Below are 16,413 nucleotides of genomic sequence, written 5' to 3' on the forward strand. Positions count from 1 at the left end.
GCTTGATGTACCCCAAAGTGGAGAGTTCTTTAGAGAGGATGCCACAACCAGGAAGGCAGCACTTTATGCAGCAGCACATCTAAGACCCCTCAAGAGAAGGTAGACCAGTACATACCACGAGAAGCATTCTAACTGTTTTGTAGCTCTTGAATTGTTTAAGATTTTATAAATCAACAGCACTACACTGAAACAGGCAGCCAGTGTAAATTATGAAGAATAAGTATAAAATAACTTTAAACAGGTACATCACACAATAGCAGGCTGAAGAATTTTTGTACTGGCAGAAATTGCTAAATCATCTTCAAGGGCAGCCCCATGTAAAACATATTACAATAATCTAGATATGAGATTATTAAGGCATAGATCATTTCGACCAGGCTGTCCCAGGCCAGGAAAGTCTATTCTGGTTGGCAAAATACCTGGAGTTGAAAATATGCACTGTTGGGGTTGATGCAACAATATATGGTTGGCCTCAACTTTGCTGGCCTTTAGAAAGGCAGTTAAGATCTGGCAGTTTCTCCAGGCCTTTGGGTCCAGATGAGTGGAGTCCCAATTGCATATTAGCAGTATATTTTAGTCTGCTCACCATTTTATGGTTTTAGCTGAATTTTAATGTCTTGTGTGGTTTTATTCTGGCTTTATATTTATACTGCTTTTTTAGTATGCTGCCCAGAGTCACTTTACTTAAGTTGGGTGGCCATATAAATGCAATACATAAACAAATCATTGTTATGTACTTACATCTTTAGAGGGTGTGCAACTCATTAACAAGTTCCTTTTTCAACTCCCAGACTTGGTTACTGCCCACCAACAATGCCTCCATTTTATTTGTAACCATTCTTAGTGTATAGGTTCATTGGGAGTTGTCCTCCTGCAGTGGTGTCTTATCATTCATAAACAAAGTTCCCCAAATAAAGAAGTATGAAACTACAGAGAAGTTTCCTATGCAAATATTTATTTCAGTAACTCTGAAGACAGTCCTTATAATCCCCATATTGTAGATGAGAGGGTGGCTGAAGTGGACATAGGTTGGAGGAGAGAAGGTGAAAGAGAAGAGAGAGCAGTTTGAATGAGGTTCCAATTTTGTGAGTTCATTACAGAGGTAACATTTAAGTCCAAGGGGATGGGGAAAAGCCACAGACCTTCTTCATTTCTATGTTCACCATCACGTCTTTGCTCCTTACTGGACAAAAGGAATGGTTGATAACATTGCTTTCTTGGGTAAATATCAAATAGAATGGATTTAAGAATGTTATTAGATATTAGTGTGAGGTTTCAGCCTGCTTCTGACTCCGAAAACGAGTCAGAAGGGGAAAATGAAACCTATCAGCAAGGACTTAAGGAATCTAATCCAGGAAGTGACTCAGCAGAGCAGGAGAAATCACAGGAGAGGATTGGACAAACTCCGGAGGGAGATTTGAAGCCTCCAATCATTGCTTGAGAGAGAAGAGCAGCGAAGCGCACCAAAGAAAAAGAAGTGTGATTGGCCTGTAAGAGAAAATGGTGCAAAAAGGAGCAAATAAAAAGGCAGGTGCTCCAAGAGAAAGTTGCCAGAGACAACCACTCCTTTGAGCTCACAACACCTGCAGGAGAATCCTTACCAGCGTCAGAAGCCTTGCCTGTAGCCAGCATGGAACCAGTGCCAGAGTCTTCTGCCTTCACGGAACCTCCATCTGCACGGGTCGCTCCAGTAGAGCCTCTCTCTGCCATCCCTGCTGAACATAGCCTCGCGTCCAGCTTCAAACCTCGTCGCTTCGCTCCAGAGTGATCCGGGTGTGCCTTCAGACCTCAGCTTTGCTGGAACACTTCAATCCAGTCCGGTCCAGCCTTGCTTCCAGTTTCCAGCCTTGCCTGAACGCTCCAGTCCAGTCGTGCCTTGCCTCCCATTCACAGCCTAGCCTGAACGCTCCAGTCCAGTACAGTCTTGCTTCCAAAACCAAGCTCTGCCTAGATACTCCAGCCAAGCATTGTCTAGCCTTTGTGTGCCAGCCTGATCCAGCCTGTGTGCCAGGGCACCTACCTGAGTGTGACTTATCTCCTTTGCCTTGCACCCTAGCTCCTTCCAGTCTCACAGCTTTGAACCAAGAATTGTCCAAGTTGTCCTAACAGTCAGAAATCACACTGAGACGAGGAGTAGGTCTCTAGTGTTTACTACTGCTACATTAAACAGAATCCTAACAAACTGAAGAAGCGTGGGAAAAACCCAGACATATAAACCTCAAAGGCTAAGGCGGGTCTGATCTGTGTCTCTTTGAATGGCTGCTTAATTCCTCAGATGATGTCATGAGTAAGGATGGCGAGCAGGGGGCTCCCATCCAGACTGTCAAGCGCATGCGTAGCACTGAGGAATTGTTCAGCCATTCAAAGAGACACAGATCGGGACCGCCTTAACCCTTGGGGGTTATATGTCTGGGTTTTTCCCACGCTTCTTCAGTTTGTTAGGATTCCTGTTAAGTACTAGCAATAAATATTAGAGACCAGTTCATTGTCTCAGTGTGTTTCCTGGCTGTTAGGACATCAGTACTACACATGCATTTTCCACCCTGGATCGAGGCCCCCTCCTGCTCATCATCAGTACTCATGACACAAGTTCTGCCTTGCTGCCTTGCTTCAATCTGACTCTGCAGTGTTGCCTGGGTGTCCTTTGCCACCTGGGTGGTCTTGATTGAATTGCGTGTTCTAATCTATTGCAAGAACTTTTATGATTGTAAATAGTTTGTTCGATAAAGAATATTATTAGTATCCTGGCCGTCTCATAGTCTGAACAGGACAATTAGTATGCTTTCTTCCTCCTGACACTTCCTGACTATTAGTCTAAAAACTACCAGATTTCTCTCAAGGATGGCTTTCTGCACCATCTAGCTTTTTTGAGGTAGCAGTCAGTGCCAGTTTCTCCATATCTAGCACAGCTGTCCCAAACTGGTTTCTTTCAGATGTGTTGAGACTGCTACTCACCAAATTATTCAGCAAGAATGACTTACTGAGAAATTCTGGGAGCTGCTGTCTCAACTCATTTTGTGCCTTAGCAGATGCTGAAGCTGTCTGTTAAATTTCTCTCATTATATAAGAAAGGACATTTTTTACAATCATCTAGATATTTACTGTGGCTTCCTTTTGTTGCAGTTGTTCAATAGTCAGGTTTTTTTTAAAGTAAACTGGAACTCAACAGACTCTAGCAAAAATAATGAAAATGAAAGGAAAACAGAAACAAAAGCATGACTTTAGGAGGTTGCAAATACTTCTCCTGTTCTTCTCTCTCTGCTATAATGACAGACTTGTTTCTTACCATTGCTACTCACATATTTAAAGTGTATTTTGTGACAGAATTTGATTTTAAACTCTGTTCTGGAACCAGTCTTTGCTGAAAAGATTAAAGAGCTAAAAGGAAAAAAATGTAAAGAACTTTCAGATTAAAAAAATTGTATCAGTTTATATCACATTTAATTTACTTTCTGTACAATTCCAGCTTTAGTTTTTTGAAACTGCAAGTGTATAATTCTCATGGATTAAAAAAAAAACACTGGAAAGCAACAGGATATTTTAAAACCTTGACGTGGGAAGAATTGCAGGAAGAAAAGAGATTAATTTCAAAACATCAGCAGTGATCTCTTTTTTCCTCCTTTTATTCCTTACCCTCCTTTAACACTCCAAACAAATAGCTTTCCAGTTTTGCATTCAGTGCTAGGAGAGACCACAAAGGAAAAATACATCAGTGCAATACACTGTATTCAGACTGCAAAATAGGAATAAACGGGTGTCCATAGGGTGCAGTCAAAAAAAGTCAGGATGGTGGCTTTGATGATGCATCACATATGAGGAACAGGCAGAGCTTGAATCACGCTGTCATGTCTGCCATCTTGATATTTTGTAGCATACCCTGTGAACAAAAAATATGGAACTGAGTTCCCAGCAGTAATTAACATGGACTTCCTTTTAAAGTTGCTAGTGTTCGTGATTTGAGGGTTAATTTAACCATTTTCCTGTTTCTGAGATGAAGCCAGACAAATGGCTGGATTTGTGCCTTTGGCTAAGCCAGAGTTACCTGGTCCTTAATGTGGTGATGTTCTAAATCAGCAGCCAGCTGAACTCTTCTTTTAAACTGCATCCTTTTACCTATCATTGAAGAGAAACCCAGAGCCCAAACATTGCATTATTTCTCATATCAAGGTCAACTCTCAGATAAATTTTTGCATCAGCATTTAGGCTTGAATGTAGAGATAACCCCCATTTTTTTCCTGCAAAAGTCCTGAAAAATTGGGCCACAGAATAGCAACATTTCCCCTTACACTTTGCAGGACGAACAGTATTCAGTAGCATTGGTCATGACAACTGGAGATAATGGGAGTTGTGATCCACGATGTCTGGAGGACACACATGTCAGGCATTATCCAAAACATTACTTGAACTTGAAGGCTGGCAGGTAGAGACTGAGGGACACCAGTCTTTGATAAACTGGCTTTATTATAAATGCTAGAAAAAACAACTGGAATGGAAATGAATAGTTTCAAGCTCTGTCTGTCTCTCATTATCTCAGTCTCCAGGTCCAAAACTTACATTGCTTCCCTGCTTGTGCTGCTCATTTCTCAGTAGGAAGGATGTTTGTCAGTTGTGTAGTTTTATTGTAAAGGAGTTGTCTGATCTCAGGCTGTTTCTCCCTCAGCTTATTCCTTCTAGTCTTCACAATCAGGTTGGAGAAGGCTGATTGAGGAATTTCCATACTCAGTGAGAACGTATCAGTGAAATTTGGGTATTGAGGAAAAGAGAAAGTAGACCTCATGTGCATGATTTGTGTGAACTTTCCAGAACCTTTTGGCAAGTAGGCTTGTGCAAAGCATTTGTAAGGGACAGTTTACAAAGCATTGCACTCTTCCTTAAAGCATTAAAGCAGCCATAATCCAGAAGCTTGGTGCAGTTGCCTTGAAGTCTTTCCCCAAGTGTATGCATGTGTGCATGCATACACAGACCGTGCTTCTGTTGGGACTGCTATGAAATGTGGCTATGCATTTACATGTGCAGATAACCAGGACAGCCTCTGAAGCAGCTGTACTAAGCCTTATGGAAGTCACAAGCACTCTGATACTTTGAAGAATGGTACTTAGTTTGTGCGGCTTGCTTTGCAAAGCGTATCTTTTAAATGCTTTGCACAGCCTTATTGGCTAGCCATTGCTAGAGACAGAATTTTTAACTTAATGGAAACTGGACAAGATTCAGCAATTCAGTTCTTAGGAGTTAATGAAATTCTGGCTCTCTCAAAATATTTATCTACTAGCAACCCCTCAGTCCCTGGGCATTAATTTGGTTCTCTGTTCTTTTCACAGAGCAGGTACCTGGAGAAACCCATGGAGATTGCCCGCATCGTGGCCCGTTGTCTCTGGGAGGAGAGTCGGCTGCTACAGACAGCCGCAACAGCAGCACAAGTGAGGAAAGCTACTTTGACTTATTGTTCTGGCTGTCATGGTTGGTTTCCATAAGGTTATTTATTTAATTTATTCAATTTTAAGGACACCCAACTCCTTGATTACTCTAGTTTTAAAGAAATAAAGAAACATATATAAAACAAGTCATAGTCGACTGGAAGACTCAGTACTGGTAAAAACCAAATGTATAGGAACTCTACAACCACTCTGTCCTAAGGCCTGGGAGAACAACCAAGTTTTTAATGATTCTTAAACTTGTTTATTCAAGACTGAGAAAAGGGGTAATTTGATCAATGTCATTACCACTACCAAAAAAACAAAGGAAAACACCAGGCTCTGTTGTTTTACACAAGCATCTTGGCAGCAGCAGTCCTGAGTTGGATCCTTGAGCACAAACACGCAATTACAAATTGCTCCATTACACCCAGGATATGTCAGATTAATGATTATTGTTATTTCCCTTCTTATCTTCCCACTTTACTATAGCAAGGTGGGCAGGCAAACCACCCTACAGCTGCTGTAGTGACAGAGAAACAGCAGATGCTGGAGCAACACTTGCAAGACGTTAGAAAGCGGGTCCAGGTAAGTAGTTCAGAATTCTTGGTTCAGATAAATAGTTCAAAATTCTAGGATGAGTATTTCTAGTCCCTCCAATGTGGTGATCCTGTGCAATTTTCGTGGCTTTTGTAGGATCTAGAGCAGAAGATGAAAGTGGTGGAAAACCTCCAGGATGATTTTGATTTTAATTATAAGACTTTGAAGAGTCAAGGTGGTACGTAGTAAATATATATATTTATGCATCACAAGGAATTTACTGGTAAAAAAAATCTAATCTAATTTCATACTTGTTGTAAATGAAGCACACTAAACTCAGGCACTGCAGATTTGTGTAGTAGCCAGAATTCTCATTAGGGACAAGGAATTTATGATCAACAGCTCCTAGATATGCCATACAGCAGATTGTGTGAGATTTCTGCTTAAAAGAATAGGCTCAGTTCTGCAGCTCGAATAAATTATGCACACTCTCCTAAGTATTCCTCAAAAAGAACAAGCAGTGCAAAGTACAGAAAGATCAACCCTTAAACCATTCCTGAAGCACTTAAAAAAGAGAGGTGCTCTACACAACATAGGAAAAGATTGCCTCTGTCAATGCGTTTGGGGAGGAAGTATGACTACAACTCAGGAGCAGAACATGCAGATGCCCCACATTCAGCCACTCAGACCTTCAAAATAACTGTCTGAAATTATAGGTATCCGGCAGCTAGGGCTGATAAAATTGAACTGGCTAGACTAATGGTTTATCTCAGTATTTTATATTCACATGATCCTAATTTCAACCAAGTATCAAAACCAAAATGTTGACCATCAAACACAGGTATAGATTAGTTGAAATAAATTTTGTTCTTGTTCTGTTAAAGACAATAAAGCCTTTGAATGAGTATCAGAAAAAAGTTTTAACCAGCTGTGAGAATCAGAAGAATGTAAAGGTTTATGATCTACCTTCCAGAGATGAAAGGTAGCCCATTGTTCCCAAACCTGGTGCCTTTAAGTTAGTGCTGGGTAACATCATCTCTAGCCAGCATGGCCTTTAAGGTGGGAGCATATTCCCATCATACCTGTACAGTACCAGTAGCAGCATCTGCTGAAATGGGGTCAACACTGGCAAGATGACCAACAGAGCATCATGGTGCAAGCCCTACCCCTTTTGTACATGCATGTATTTTGCACACCCATTCGAAAGTGGCGTGGCTTGCACCATGATGCTCTGTAGGCCAATGTGTTGATTTTCTCCTCTCCACTGATGCCATTCAAAACCAGGCTGGACTAGAGAATGTGTTTATTTGAAGGTAAGTTACAATCCGTACAGAGAATGTGAAAAGCAAAAGGGAACCAGTGAAAAGAAATAAGCGTAGAACGGGAACAATCACTCCCATGTACAAAAATTACAAAAGTGGCAAGGAAATCCTAAAATAAGAGCAAGCTGCTTGTTTACTTGGAAGAAGTGAGCTAAGAATCAAAGATGTACAAGAGAAGGATCTGGACATCTCTCTGATGTCTGAGCTTAAATAATGTTCACCCCTTCCTTTTGTCTCCTTTTAGACATGCAGGATCTGAACGGAAACAACCAGTCAGTGACACGCCAGAAGATGCAACAGCTGGAGCAAATGCTGACTGCGCTGGATCAAATGCGAAGGGTAAGGGCTATTTTGAGAAGGTTCCCTTCCCTTCCCTTCCACATCTCTTATTCACTTCCCCAAAACCAAACATCCTCATTTAGAAGGCACGTTGTGCAGGTTATGCAGCAGATGTCAGGCTTTGAAAAAGGACTTGTTCTTTGTTGACCATGCTTGCAGGAAGTAGGATGAGATTCTCTTTAGGTTCTGACTAGTGTCATATATTATGCTAACTTAAAACTAAACAAACTATAGAAGTAAACCCAATCATTTTTGTGAATTATGACTTTGGCTTCATGCAGCCTCCCCCATTATTGGTGTCCCCAATATGTGGACTTCAAATACTGATATTCTTAGGAATAGCCATGCTGGCTGGGAAGTTCTGAAAATTGAAGTCTACAAATATGGAGGATGCCCAAGCTGGGGAAGGTGGTTTGATGTATTGTGTGATCCCTATTATTTATTAAACTAGGGAACTGTCTCCCAGAGATACCCCTCCCCTTTCCAATTAACACCACCTCAAAAGCCACAAAAAGCATCCTCCCATACTGGTGACATCAGCATGTCACAGAATAGCCTCCTATAGAGTCTCTGGAAGATCATGAGGCTGACAGTTGTAACCTCCAACCCCTCAAATGTCCACTTCTGCGATAAGTAATTTTTAAGCAAGCCTACAGCTTAACTTAATGTGCAAACCCAGTCTCTTTAATACAGCTGAGTTACACATCCATACATTAAGATGAAGGTTTGTTTGTGGCATATGCTGTTCAATTGTTGTGGCTTCTAGGAGGGACTAAACAAAACAGGAAGTTCTGTTTGTGGGTTTGTTTACTATTATGTGAACCATGGTTTGTTCTCTCTTAACAAGCTAGAATCCTAAATCAGAATTTATTCTTGGCTTGATTCTTCAAGCCAGAGATTCTGGTTATTACATTTTACACTAAACAAATCATGAAGGTTTACTCTATCATAATAGTCAACTGAGATCCTAAAGAATATTAGTTTACTATGAGCAAGTTGGTCCAGTGTTTCATTCTAGGTGGCTCCCTGCTAAACATGGGAGTTGGTTCCATTTATAATTATTATGATGAATCTAGACTCATTCTTACTTACGATATACCTCTTGAAATCCAAGGGCCTCATTTGTGACTAACAAGTTTCTATTTCTGTTCTGAGCATAAGTCTCGATCTAACACGTTATATTTAATGAGACATCAATCGGTACAAAAATGCATGTATGGTATGTGAACTGGAAATGCTAAACAAGAACATTGTCAACATTCCTGTTCCTTCCTCGCAAAGGGGATTGTGAGTGAACTGGCTGGGCTCTTATCTGCCATGGAATATGTGCAGAAGACACTGGTAGATGAGGAGCTGGCTGACTGGAAGAGGAGACAGCAGATCGCATGTATTGGTGGACCACCTAACATCTGCCTAGATCGTCTGGAAAACTGGTAGGAATGGAGTCTGGCTGCTTTTCTGTTTTCAGAACTAGTTGCCAGTTGTCTTTCAGTAAAGTTGCACAGTGAGGATGTAGTTGTCAACGCAGGCTCTTTCTAACGCACCTTCCAAACTAAAGGCGTTGGAACTGCATAGAACATCATCCTGGAATAGAAATTATGAGGAACAGTCTCTCCACCTTCCAAGATATTGGAGAGTTGCAATTACTAGTAGATTTAGATAGGAGCTTCTGCTCATGTATGGTTCAGATGCTGTTAAGCTACACTCCCATCTTACCTGACAAATGACTATACTGGCTGCAGCTGCAGGTTCTCCACTCCTAGCTTAGCTGGATGATGCTTCAGGTTGTATAAATTTATCTAGAAACTAGGAGAAAATAGTTATGATGACTGTCCTAAGTAGAAAGCATAGTTATTCAACTGCAGTGTTGACATAAGTTATAATAGATTTTTTTTGTTGTTCCCCTCCTACCCCTCAATCCAGGATAACATCCTTGGCTGAGTCACAGCTTCAAACACGTCAACAGATTAAGAAGCTTGAGGAGCTCCAGCAGAAGGTTTCCTACAAGGGGGACCCAATTGTTCAACATCGGCCCTTGCTGGAAGAGCGCATTGTGGAGTTATTCAGGAATCTCATGAAGAGGTACTGCCTGTTGGTCTTGGGTGTAGGGAAAGATCAAGTCCTCTGAAGGTGGAGTGCTGAAATGTTGCATATAGAAATCAATCCTTTCTACAATCAATCTATCACAAGTTTGTCTTATTTATTTATACAGTGTCCAGCTCAAAACTCAGTCCTGGCAGTTTACACAGAACCCAAAATTAAAAAATACTAAAACCAAATGAACAAATTCAATACGGAGGAGTGTCCACACAATACAACCAAAATCAGCTCCAAATGTGGGCTCAGACAAGGCAGCTTGTGGAAAATTAGTAGAGAAAGTGCCGGGTACACCTCTGAGAACAAAGTGTTTTACATTTACTTTTTCATGGCTGTGCCCTGTCCTATTATTGCATCAATCTGCAATTGTTTTTTAAAATACACAAAAAAATGCACCATGTTAGCATGCATTTTACTCTGAAACATACATTTTCAGTACTGTTTATACTTTTTTTTTTCCATTTGAGAAGTAAATCATAAAATTTGGAGAGGTATGAATCCCAAATATGTCTGACTGTTTTGCTTAAAAATGCAGTCAGGTGTAATTGTCAAGCGTTCTTATGTGCATGCATTCATATTGCAATTTTTCAGTGAACTTGTACACTTGAACTAGCACTTATTTTTTCATAATTCCCACCACTAACCACCTTTTCTTTGTTCTTGTAGTGCCTTTGTAGTAGAGCGGCAGCCCTGTATGCCGATGCACCCAGATCGTCCACTTGTTATCAAAACTGGAGTACAGTTTACAACAAAAGTGCGGTGAGTTGTCTGCTCACAGACATTTGAAATGGGGAGGAGGGTCAAAGATAAGGGTGCTACAAGCAAAGCAATATGCATCTAAATTTAACATACTTATTTGAAATAACATAAATTCTTCATCAAAAAAGCTGAATTCTGCAGCCTTTATAAATTATTTTCTGATTTTCAAAATACAGTATGTTCTGCAAAGAGGGCTATGCTGGCTTCTCTGGGTGCTGTGTGCAGTTGAAGAAGTCACTTGAAGCAGCCATGAGAACTACTAACATTGTTTTAGATAATGAAAGATAAAGAATCTGCCTATTTGCACACTTGCACAGAGTAACCAGAAACTGTCAAATAAACATAATGGTGTGGACCCTTTTTGCCATAAATTAGGATTAGTATCATTTTCCTATTTGGAGTTATGCTAGTGTCAGTGGCCAACAGCTGGTCCCTCCACCACCGGTTCAGCCCACTGTGGATCAGATGAATTAACTGTGTGTGTGTGTGTGTGTGTGTGTGTGTGTGTGTGTGTGTCACTGATGAGCAGGAGTAGGGAGAGACATGTTTTCAAAAGGTAATGTGTACTTTGTCTTCTGTAGGTTACTGGTTAAGTTTCCTGAGCTGAATTATCAGCTGAAAATCAAAGTCTGCATTGACAAGTATGTTCAAATGCTCTTTTTATATCAAATTGAGAACTTCAGCCTCTCTTGTATTGCTACGGGTTTTGTGTTATGTAGTATTATGAATCTACCCAGTCCATTTTCTCCTGATTTTATGATGCACATTTCTTCCCCTCTTGCAGGGATTGTGGTGAAGTGGCTGCCCTTCGGGGGTAAGTTAAAGTGTTAACGCTTTATAATACTGCCTTTGGGGAGTTACTGATGGTTCTCAACTATGTCATCCACAATGCATCTTGGGAGGGCCTAGCTTTTTGTTTGTTGTTTAGGGGGTTGTTACTTTAATAAATGCTTAGACACTCTAAAGGTATTCCTCTCTCTGGTTTATCAAGATCCCGGAAGTTTAATATCTTGGGTACAAATACCAAGGTGATGAACATGGAAGAGTCCAACAACGGAAGCCTTTCTGCAGAGTTCAAGCATTTGGTGAGCATCTATTTATAAACGTGGGCCCAGCATGGGGGTTACAAGGATGAACGAAAGCAACACACTTTCCTCCTCTCTCCTTTTTTATTTGATCATGAAATAATCCACTTTTTTAGCCAGACTGCTATATGGAGGTATGTCCTTAACCCTTAAAGTGTGATGAATAATCACAATAGTTAATAGAAACAAATCATTTTTATCAAGTTGGCTTCATTCCATTCTTATTGTTAATGATGTGCCACATTTTTCATGGGTTCAGGCACCATGACAAGCTGAGGTTCATAAAAATGGAAGCATAAGCTTCTGAACTTTTCTTTGGAATTGCAGCAGAGAAGATAAGGGAAATATGTAAGCTGGATATTCTTCTAGGTTTGTTTTCTTTTGCTAAATGATTTGCTTGTGTAGGAAAAGTCTTAGGTGAGTCCAAATCAACCTACCAGATATAATCCCTTTTCTCTCCCACTCACAGACACTGAGAGAACAGAGATGTGGTAATGGTGGAAGAGCCAACTGCGATGTAAGTACCCCATCACATGACCGGTTTGAAACTAAATATTTTAGAGTTGGAATAGGAAGTGATGGAGTTCCATGGTGATGAGCTAGTGGTAAAAATAGTTCTATCCATTCTCCTTTATTTTGTTCTTGCTTGGTCTCATCCCTCTCACGATAGAGACTTCAAAGCTCTTCAGTCTTTATTTTGGGTCTAAAGTATCTTCCATGAACAAATAAAGAGCAATAGTGAGGAAGGGAAATTGTCACTCTTAGATATAACTTGAACAGGTTTTTTTAAAAAAAAAAAATCCTGAGGCTCATTTTCTTGTCATTTCCTTGTTTAATCTGAATAGAGTGATTGCTGAGCTTAAACAAAATAAGAATTGCATGTTTCTGAAAGAGCAAAAAGGTACAACTTCATAATTTTTAAAACTGGTATGTTGTGGGTATATTCTAAGTAGGAATCCTTAGGTTGGTGACTCCAGTGAATGGTGATAAATGGAGAACCAAATATGAGTGTCAGGGAAAATTGTGTAACATTCTGAATGAACACAATCCAGGAGAAAAAAATATTTTGCCAGGTGACATGGGCAAGAATAAGATGAGAGAGTATAGAAAAAGTAATGGTGCCTTTTGAAGACTCAAGAATGAGTGAGAATGGTGACTGTTTGATAAGTATTTGCTAAAAAAAAAGGGCTGTTGGTTTCAAATACAGTGTTAAAACATGAGTGTATTCATACATACACATGGCAAAGGAATGAATATAAATCTAAAAGCATTGTTGATTTGATTCCTCTAATGTAAAATTGAGAGAATTAGTGAAAGGTACAAGGGTGATGAGAGGTTCTGAATGTGGGTCAGATCATTATTTGGTGATGTCGAGTGGATCTTGGGAAAAACGAATATGAAGAAAAAGAAGTGTGGGAAACCAGGGTCAAAGAATGATTGCGAAAAGCATAAGTTCTGTATGAAGAAGTATTAGAAAATAGATTACTTTCCCAACAGAATAAGTGGTAAATGAACATAAGGAAATAGAATGAGGAACCTGCTTGGAACAGAGCAAAAGATAGTGTTACCAAGTGCCACAAAGTTTGTGGAGTTATGTCAGTGGGAAATATGAAAAAGGACAATTGATGGAATGATGAAGTGAAACAGTTTATAGATGTACAGTAGATGAGAACAGAATACGTATAAGAGCATGATTACTGCAAAAATGAGGATGAGAGAAAGAAATGATATAATGTGTCAGAGAGAAAAAGACAGTTTCAAAGAAAGTAGTCAGAGAGAGGAAGGAATGGTTGAGGTTAAAAGAGACAAAATACAGAGCAATTTTGGTGAAAATGAAACTTGTTTAGGAGGAGGTGAAGAGAGCTAAAAACAAAGAGCCTTCACTGAGGTACATGGAATTAAAAATAAAAGTGATGAAATTATTTGGGATGAAAATGAAGTGATGAAGGAATATTTCAGATATTTGTATGAGAATGATATGTTGAAATGTAGAATTGAAATAAATGCTACAAATGTTAGTGTCCAAGAAAAGGAAAAATGAAAAAAGTACAGGTATAGATGATGTAGCCATAGAAATGTTAAAATATTGTTGTGGTTTGCTTATGCAGTGAGAGTGATTTGTTTAGCATGTGCATGAAGACTGCTCTGGAGCTGATGACTGCTGTTACTGTTCCCCTTTACAAAGGGAAAAATAGCAAGAGTGAATGGAAAAATAACAAGAAGATTAGATTGTTAAGTGTGCCTGGGAAAGTTGAAAAGGTACAAGAGATGACAATGAGCAAAATTTGCAAAATTCAGTGCGACTTTATGCCAGACAGAAGGTATGCAGATATCTGCTCTTCAGCTGGTCTCTGAGAAGTATATGAATGTGAGAAAGAAAACTTATTACATTTTTATTGATTTAGAGAACTGTGTGATAAAATGTAGGCTTGAGTTGTAGATTGTTTTGTGTGAATATGGAGTTGAAAGTTGCTTGCTGAATGGTATATGATAAAGCATGTATGAAAAAAAATAGAAGGCTTAGCAAATAGTTCAACATTATGCAGAGAGTAAGAGAAATGTACAATATCCCATGTTTAATATATTTATGGATAAATGTGTAAGACATTAGAGGTGTATTGGTTGAAGATATGAATGTGTGTATGTACTTTGTATGCAGATAATGCCATGTTATCAACTGAGAATCCAAATTATTTGCAGTGAATGCTAGGTAGATTCTACAGTGCAAAGAGGAATGTGAATATGAACATCGATGTATCAAAGATAGTTGTGTGTGACAGGGTAATTGGAGTGAATTATCATAAATTATATATACATGACAGAAAACTAGAGCAAGGATGAATTTGTTCACCTTGATAGAATGTTTATTAAAGATGGAAAAATTAATAGAGAAATTTTAAGATGTGCAGATGGTGGAAGAAAAGTAGTAGGTAGTGTGTGGTTTGTTGCAAGGAATGAATGTTTGTCAAAATAAGTTAAAATGGCTGTGTATAAATGCATGCTTACTCTCCTTTTGTTATATGGCAGTGAGAATTGACTACAGGAGAAATGAAAAAGTTTAATAGAATGGGAGGTGGATACTTAAGAAGTATATGTAGTAAAATGGGAAGAGATAGGGCCAAGAATGAATGGATGCTGAATGAATGTGGGTTGAATACAAAGACGAGTAATCAGTATGAAAGAAGTACATTGAGGTGATTTGATTATATAAAGGGAAAGAATGAGAATTATATATTTGCAAAACAAATATATAAAGGAACAATGAAATTGTTTGAGAGGAAGTGTTATGGACTCCTCTGATTCTAAAGAGAACCTGGTGGACTCCCAGCCTGTAGTTGAGGTTATATGCTGTCATCCAGTGAGTGGGGAGTTAGACTGGTCCAGGTGGCTGCTGATTTGGATAGCAAAGAGTCAGGCCCTGACTAAACCTCCCTGCCAGTTAAACAGAGCCAAGCAGCAGAGATTGACATCACTCCTTGATAGAAGGGGGCATCAACTGTTCTAATGAAGCAGTGCCAGAAACATTGACCTCCTGCTTTGGTTGGAAACAACTCTCCTGCTTCCTGATTGGCGTTCCTGTGTCTTCCCATCCCTTACTCTGTGAATGAACCTTCAGCTTAACTTCTGGACTTGTAACTTATAACTGCTTTGCTTTCTGCTTGGCATACATAAAACAGATTGTTTCCAACCTCTCAAATTAAAATCTCCCTCTTTCAGCCTCAGTGGCCAAAATGGAGAAACTGGAAGCTGAGAATATGCAATTGAGGGCACAGCTGTTCCAACAAACAGCTTGGCTTGATGCCTTGCAATTACAACAAAATCAGCCAGCTGCTCTTCCCCACATCATATATATCCAGTAACTACTCCTGAAAAATGTGATGGGTCCTTTGACCAGTTTCCCGCACTCCTGACACACTGCAACCTTTATATGTGTCTTCACCCTGAAGATGCTCCTATCGAATCAATGTGGTCTGCTATCTGGGCCAGCTGCAAAACAGGCTGTTCACTTGCAGAATATATGAAAGACTTTCAGCATCTGGTCCAAGACTTGGATAGGAATGAGATCATATTGATAGACCAGTTCAAGGCAGCCCCACTTGATCCATTTTTGCCTATATTGATGGGTGATTGGAACAGCAACAATCAAGGTCCCACCAACACTCCCCCCCACAAATCAGGACCTATCCAGGTCAAAAATGAGAGCCAGAATCATTTTGCTTTCACATATTCAGCCAAAGTAACTGTGTTCCATTGCTTCAAGATATGAGCTTTGCCTGGTTTAAGTGGGTCCTTAGATCAGGGAAAGATTGATGTCCAGTTAGCCCAAGCAACCGAACACAGCCCAAGTAGCACCAGTAATGAATTTATACTGCATGTCCCAGGTCAACCTGGCATATTCTCTGATTGATTCTCAACCACGTAGCAACTTCATGGACCTGAGGTTTGAGAAAGTACATGACATTCCTTGACACTCCATAAAGCCCTCCGTGGTGGTTGAAACCATCGGCAGAAGACCACCATTGTCCAGTGCTGTGGTATGGACTACAGACTTTGTGAAAATGAACCTGGCTGAGCACTGTGAATAATTGAAATTATTTGGTCTCCCACTTCCCTCCACTGTTGGATCTAGCATGGCTTCAAGTTCATGGCTTCAAACCGTTTGGCCAAATGGAACAGTAAGTAAGCATCCTTGATGTAAAGGGCATGTTCCAGTTTCCATTCCAGGGGTTCTGACAGAAGACAAGAAAGAAGAGGCTTTACATAACTTCCACCAAGAGTGCACTGACTCACTCAGTTCAGTAAGCAAGAGGCTGACCACCTGCTATCCTTGTGATTACATTATTGTCACAACTGGCTGGC

General features: G+C 39.9%; 1 protein-coding gene across 3 annotated transcripts in view; it reads left to right on the top strand.

Moving 5' to 3' along the window:
• STAT3 (signal transducer and activator of transcription 3) overlaps positions 1-16,413 on the top strand; it is a 57,424-nt gene that overhangs the window by 27,193 nt on the left and 13,818 nt on the right. For 2 of the 3 annotated variants that reach the window (XM_063300731.1, XM_063300730.1), the window contains exons 4-14: positions 5,319-5,417; positions 5,904-5,999; positions 6,108-6,189; positions 7,518-7,612; positions 8,894-9,045; positions 9,536-9,694; positions 10,376-10,468; positions 11,050-11,109; positions 11,253-11,282; positions 11,460-11,553; positions 12,023-12,070. In XM_063300731.1, coding sequence (XP_063156801.1) covers positions 5,319-5,417; positions 5,904-5,999; positions 6,108-6,189; positions 7,518-7,612; positions 8,894-9,045; positions 9,536-9,694; positions 10,376-10,468; positions 11,050-11,109; positions 11,253-11,282; positions 11,460-11,553; positions 12,023-12,070 — 1,008 coding nt within the window. Of the gene's footprint in view, positions 1-2,275; positions 2,281-5,318; positions 5,418-5,903; positions 6,000-6,107; positions 6,190-7,517; positions 7,613-8,893; positions 9,046-9,535; positions 9,695-10,375; positions 10,469-11,049; positions 11,110-11,252; positions 11,283-11,459; positions 11,554-12,022; positions 12,071-16,413 lie in introns of all 3 variants that reach the window. The other variant, XM_063300732.1, reaches the window with a different exon arrangement.

Source organism: Candoia aspera, chromosome 4 (assembly GCF_035149785.1).
Source record: "Candoia aspera isolate rCanAsp1 chromosome 4, rCanAsp1.hap2, whole genome shotgun sequence".
Lineage (NCBI taxonomy): Eukaryota > Metazoa > Chordata > Lepidosauria > Squamata > Boidae > Candoia > Candoia aspera.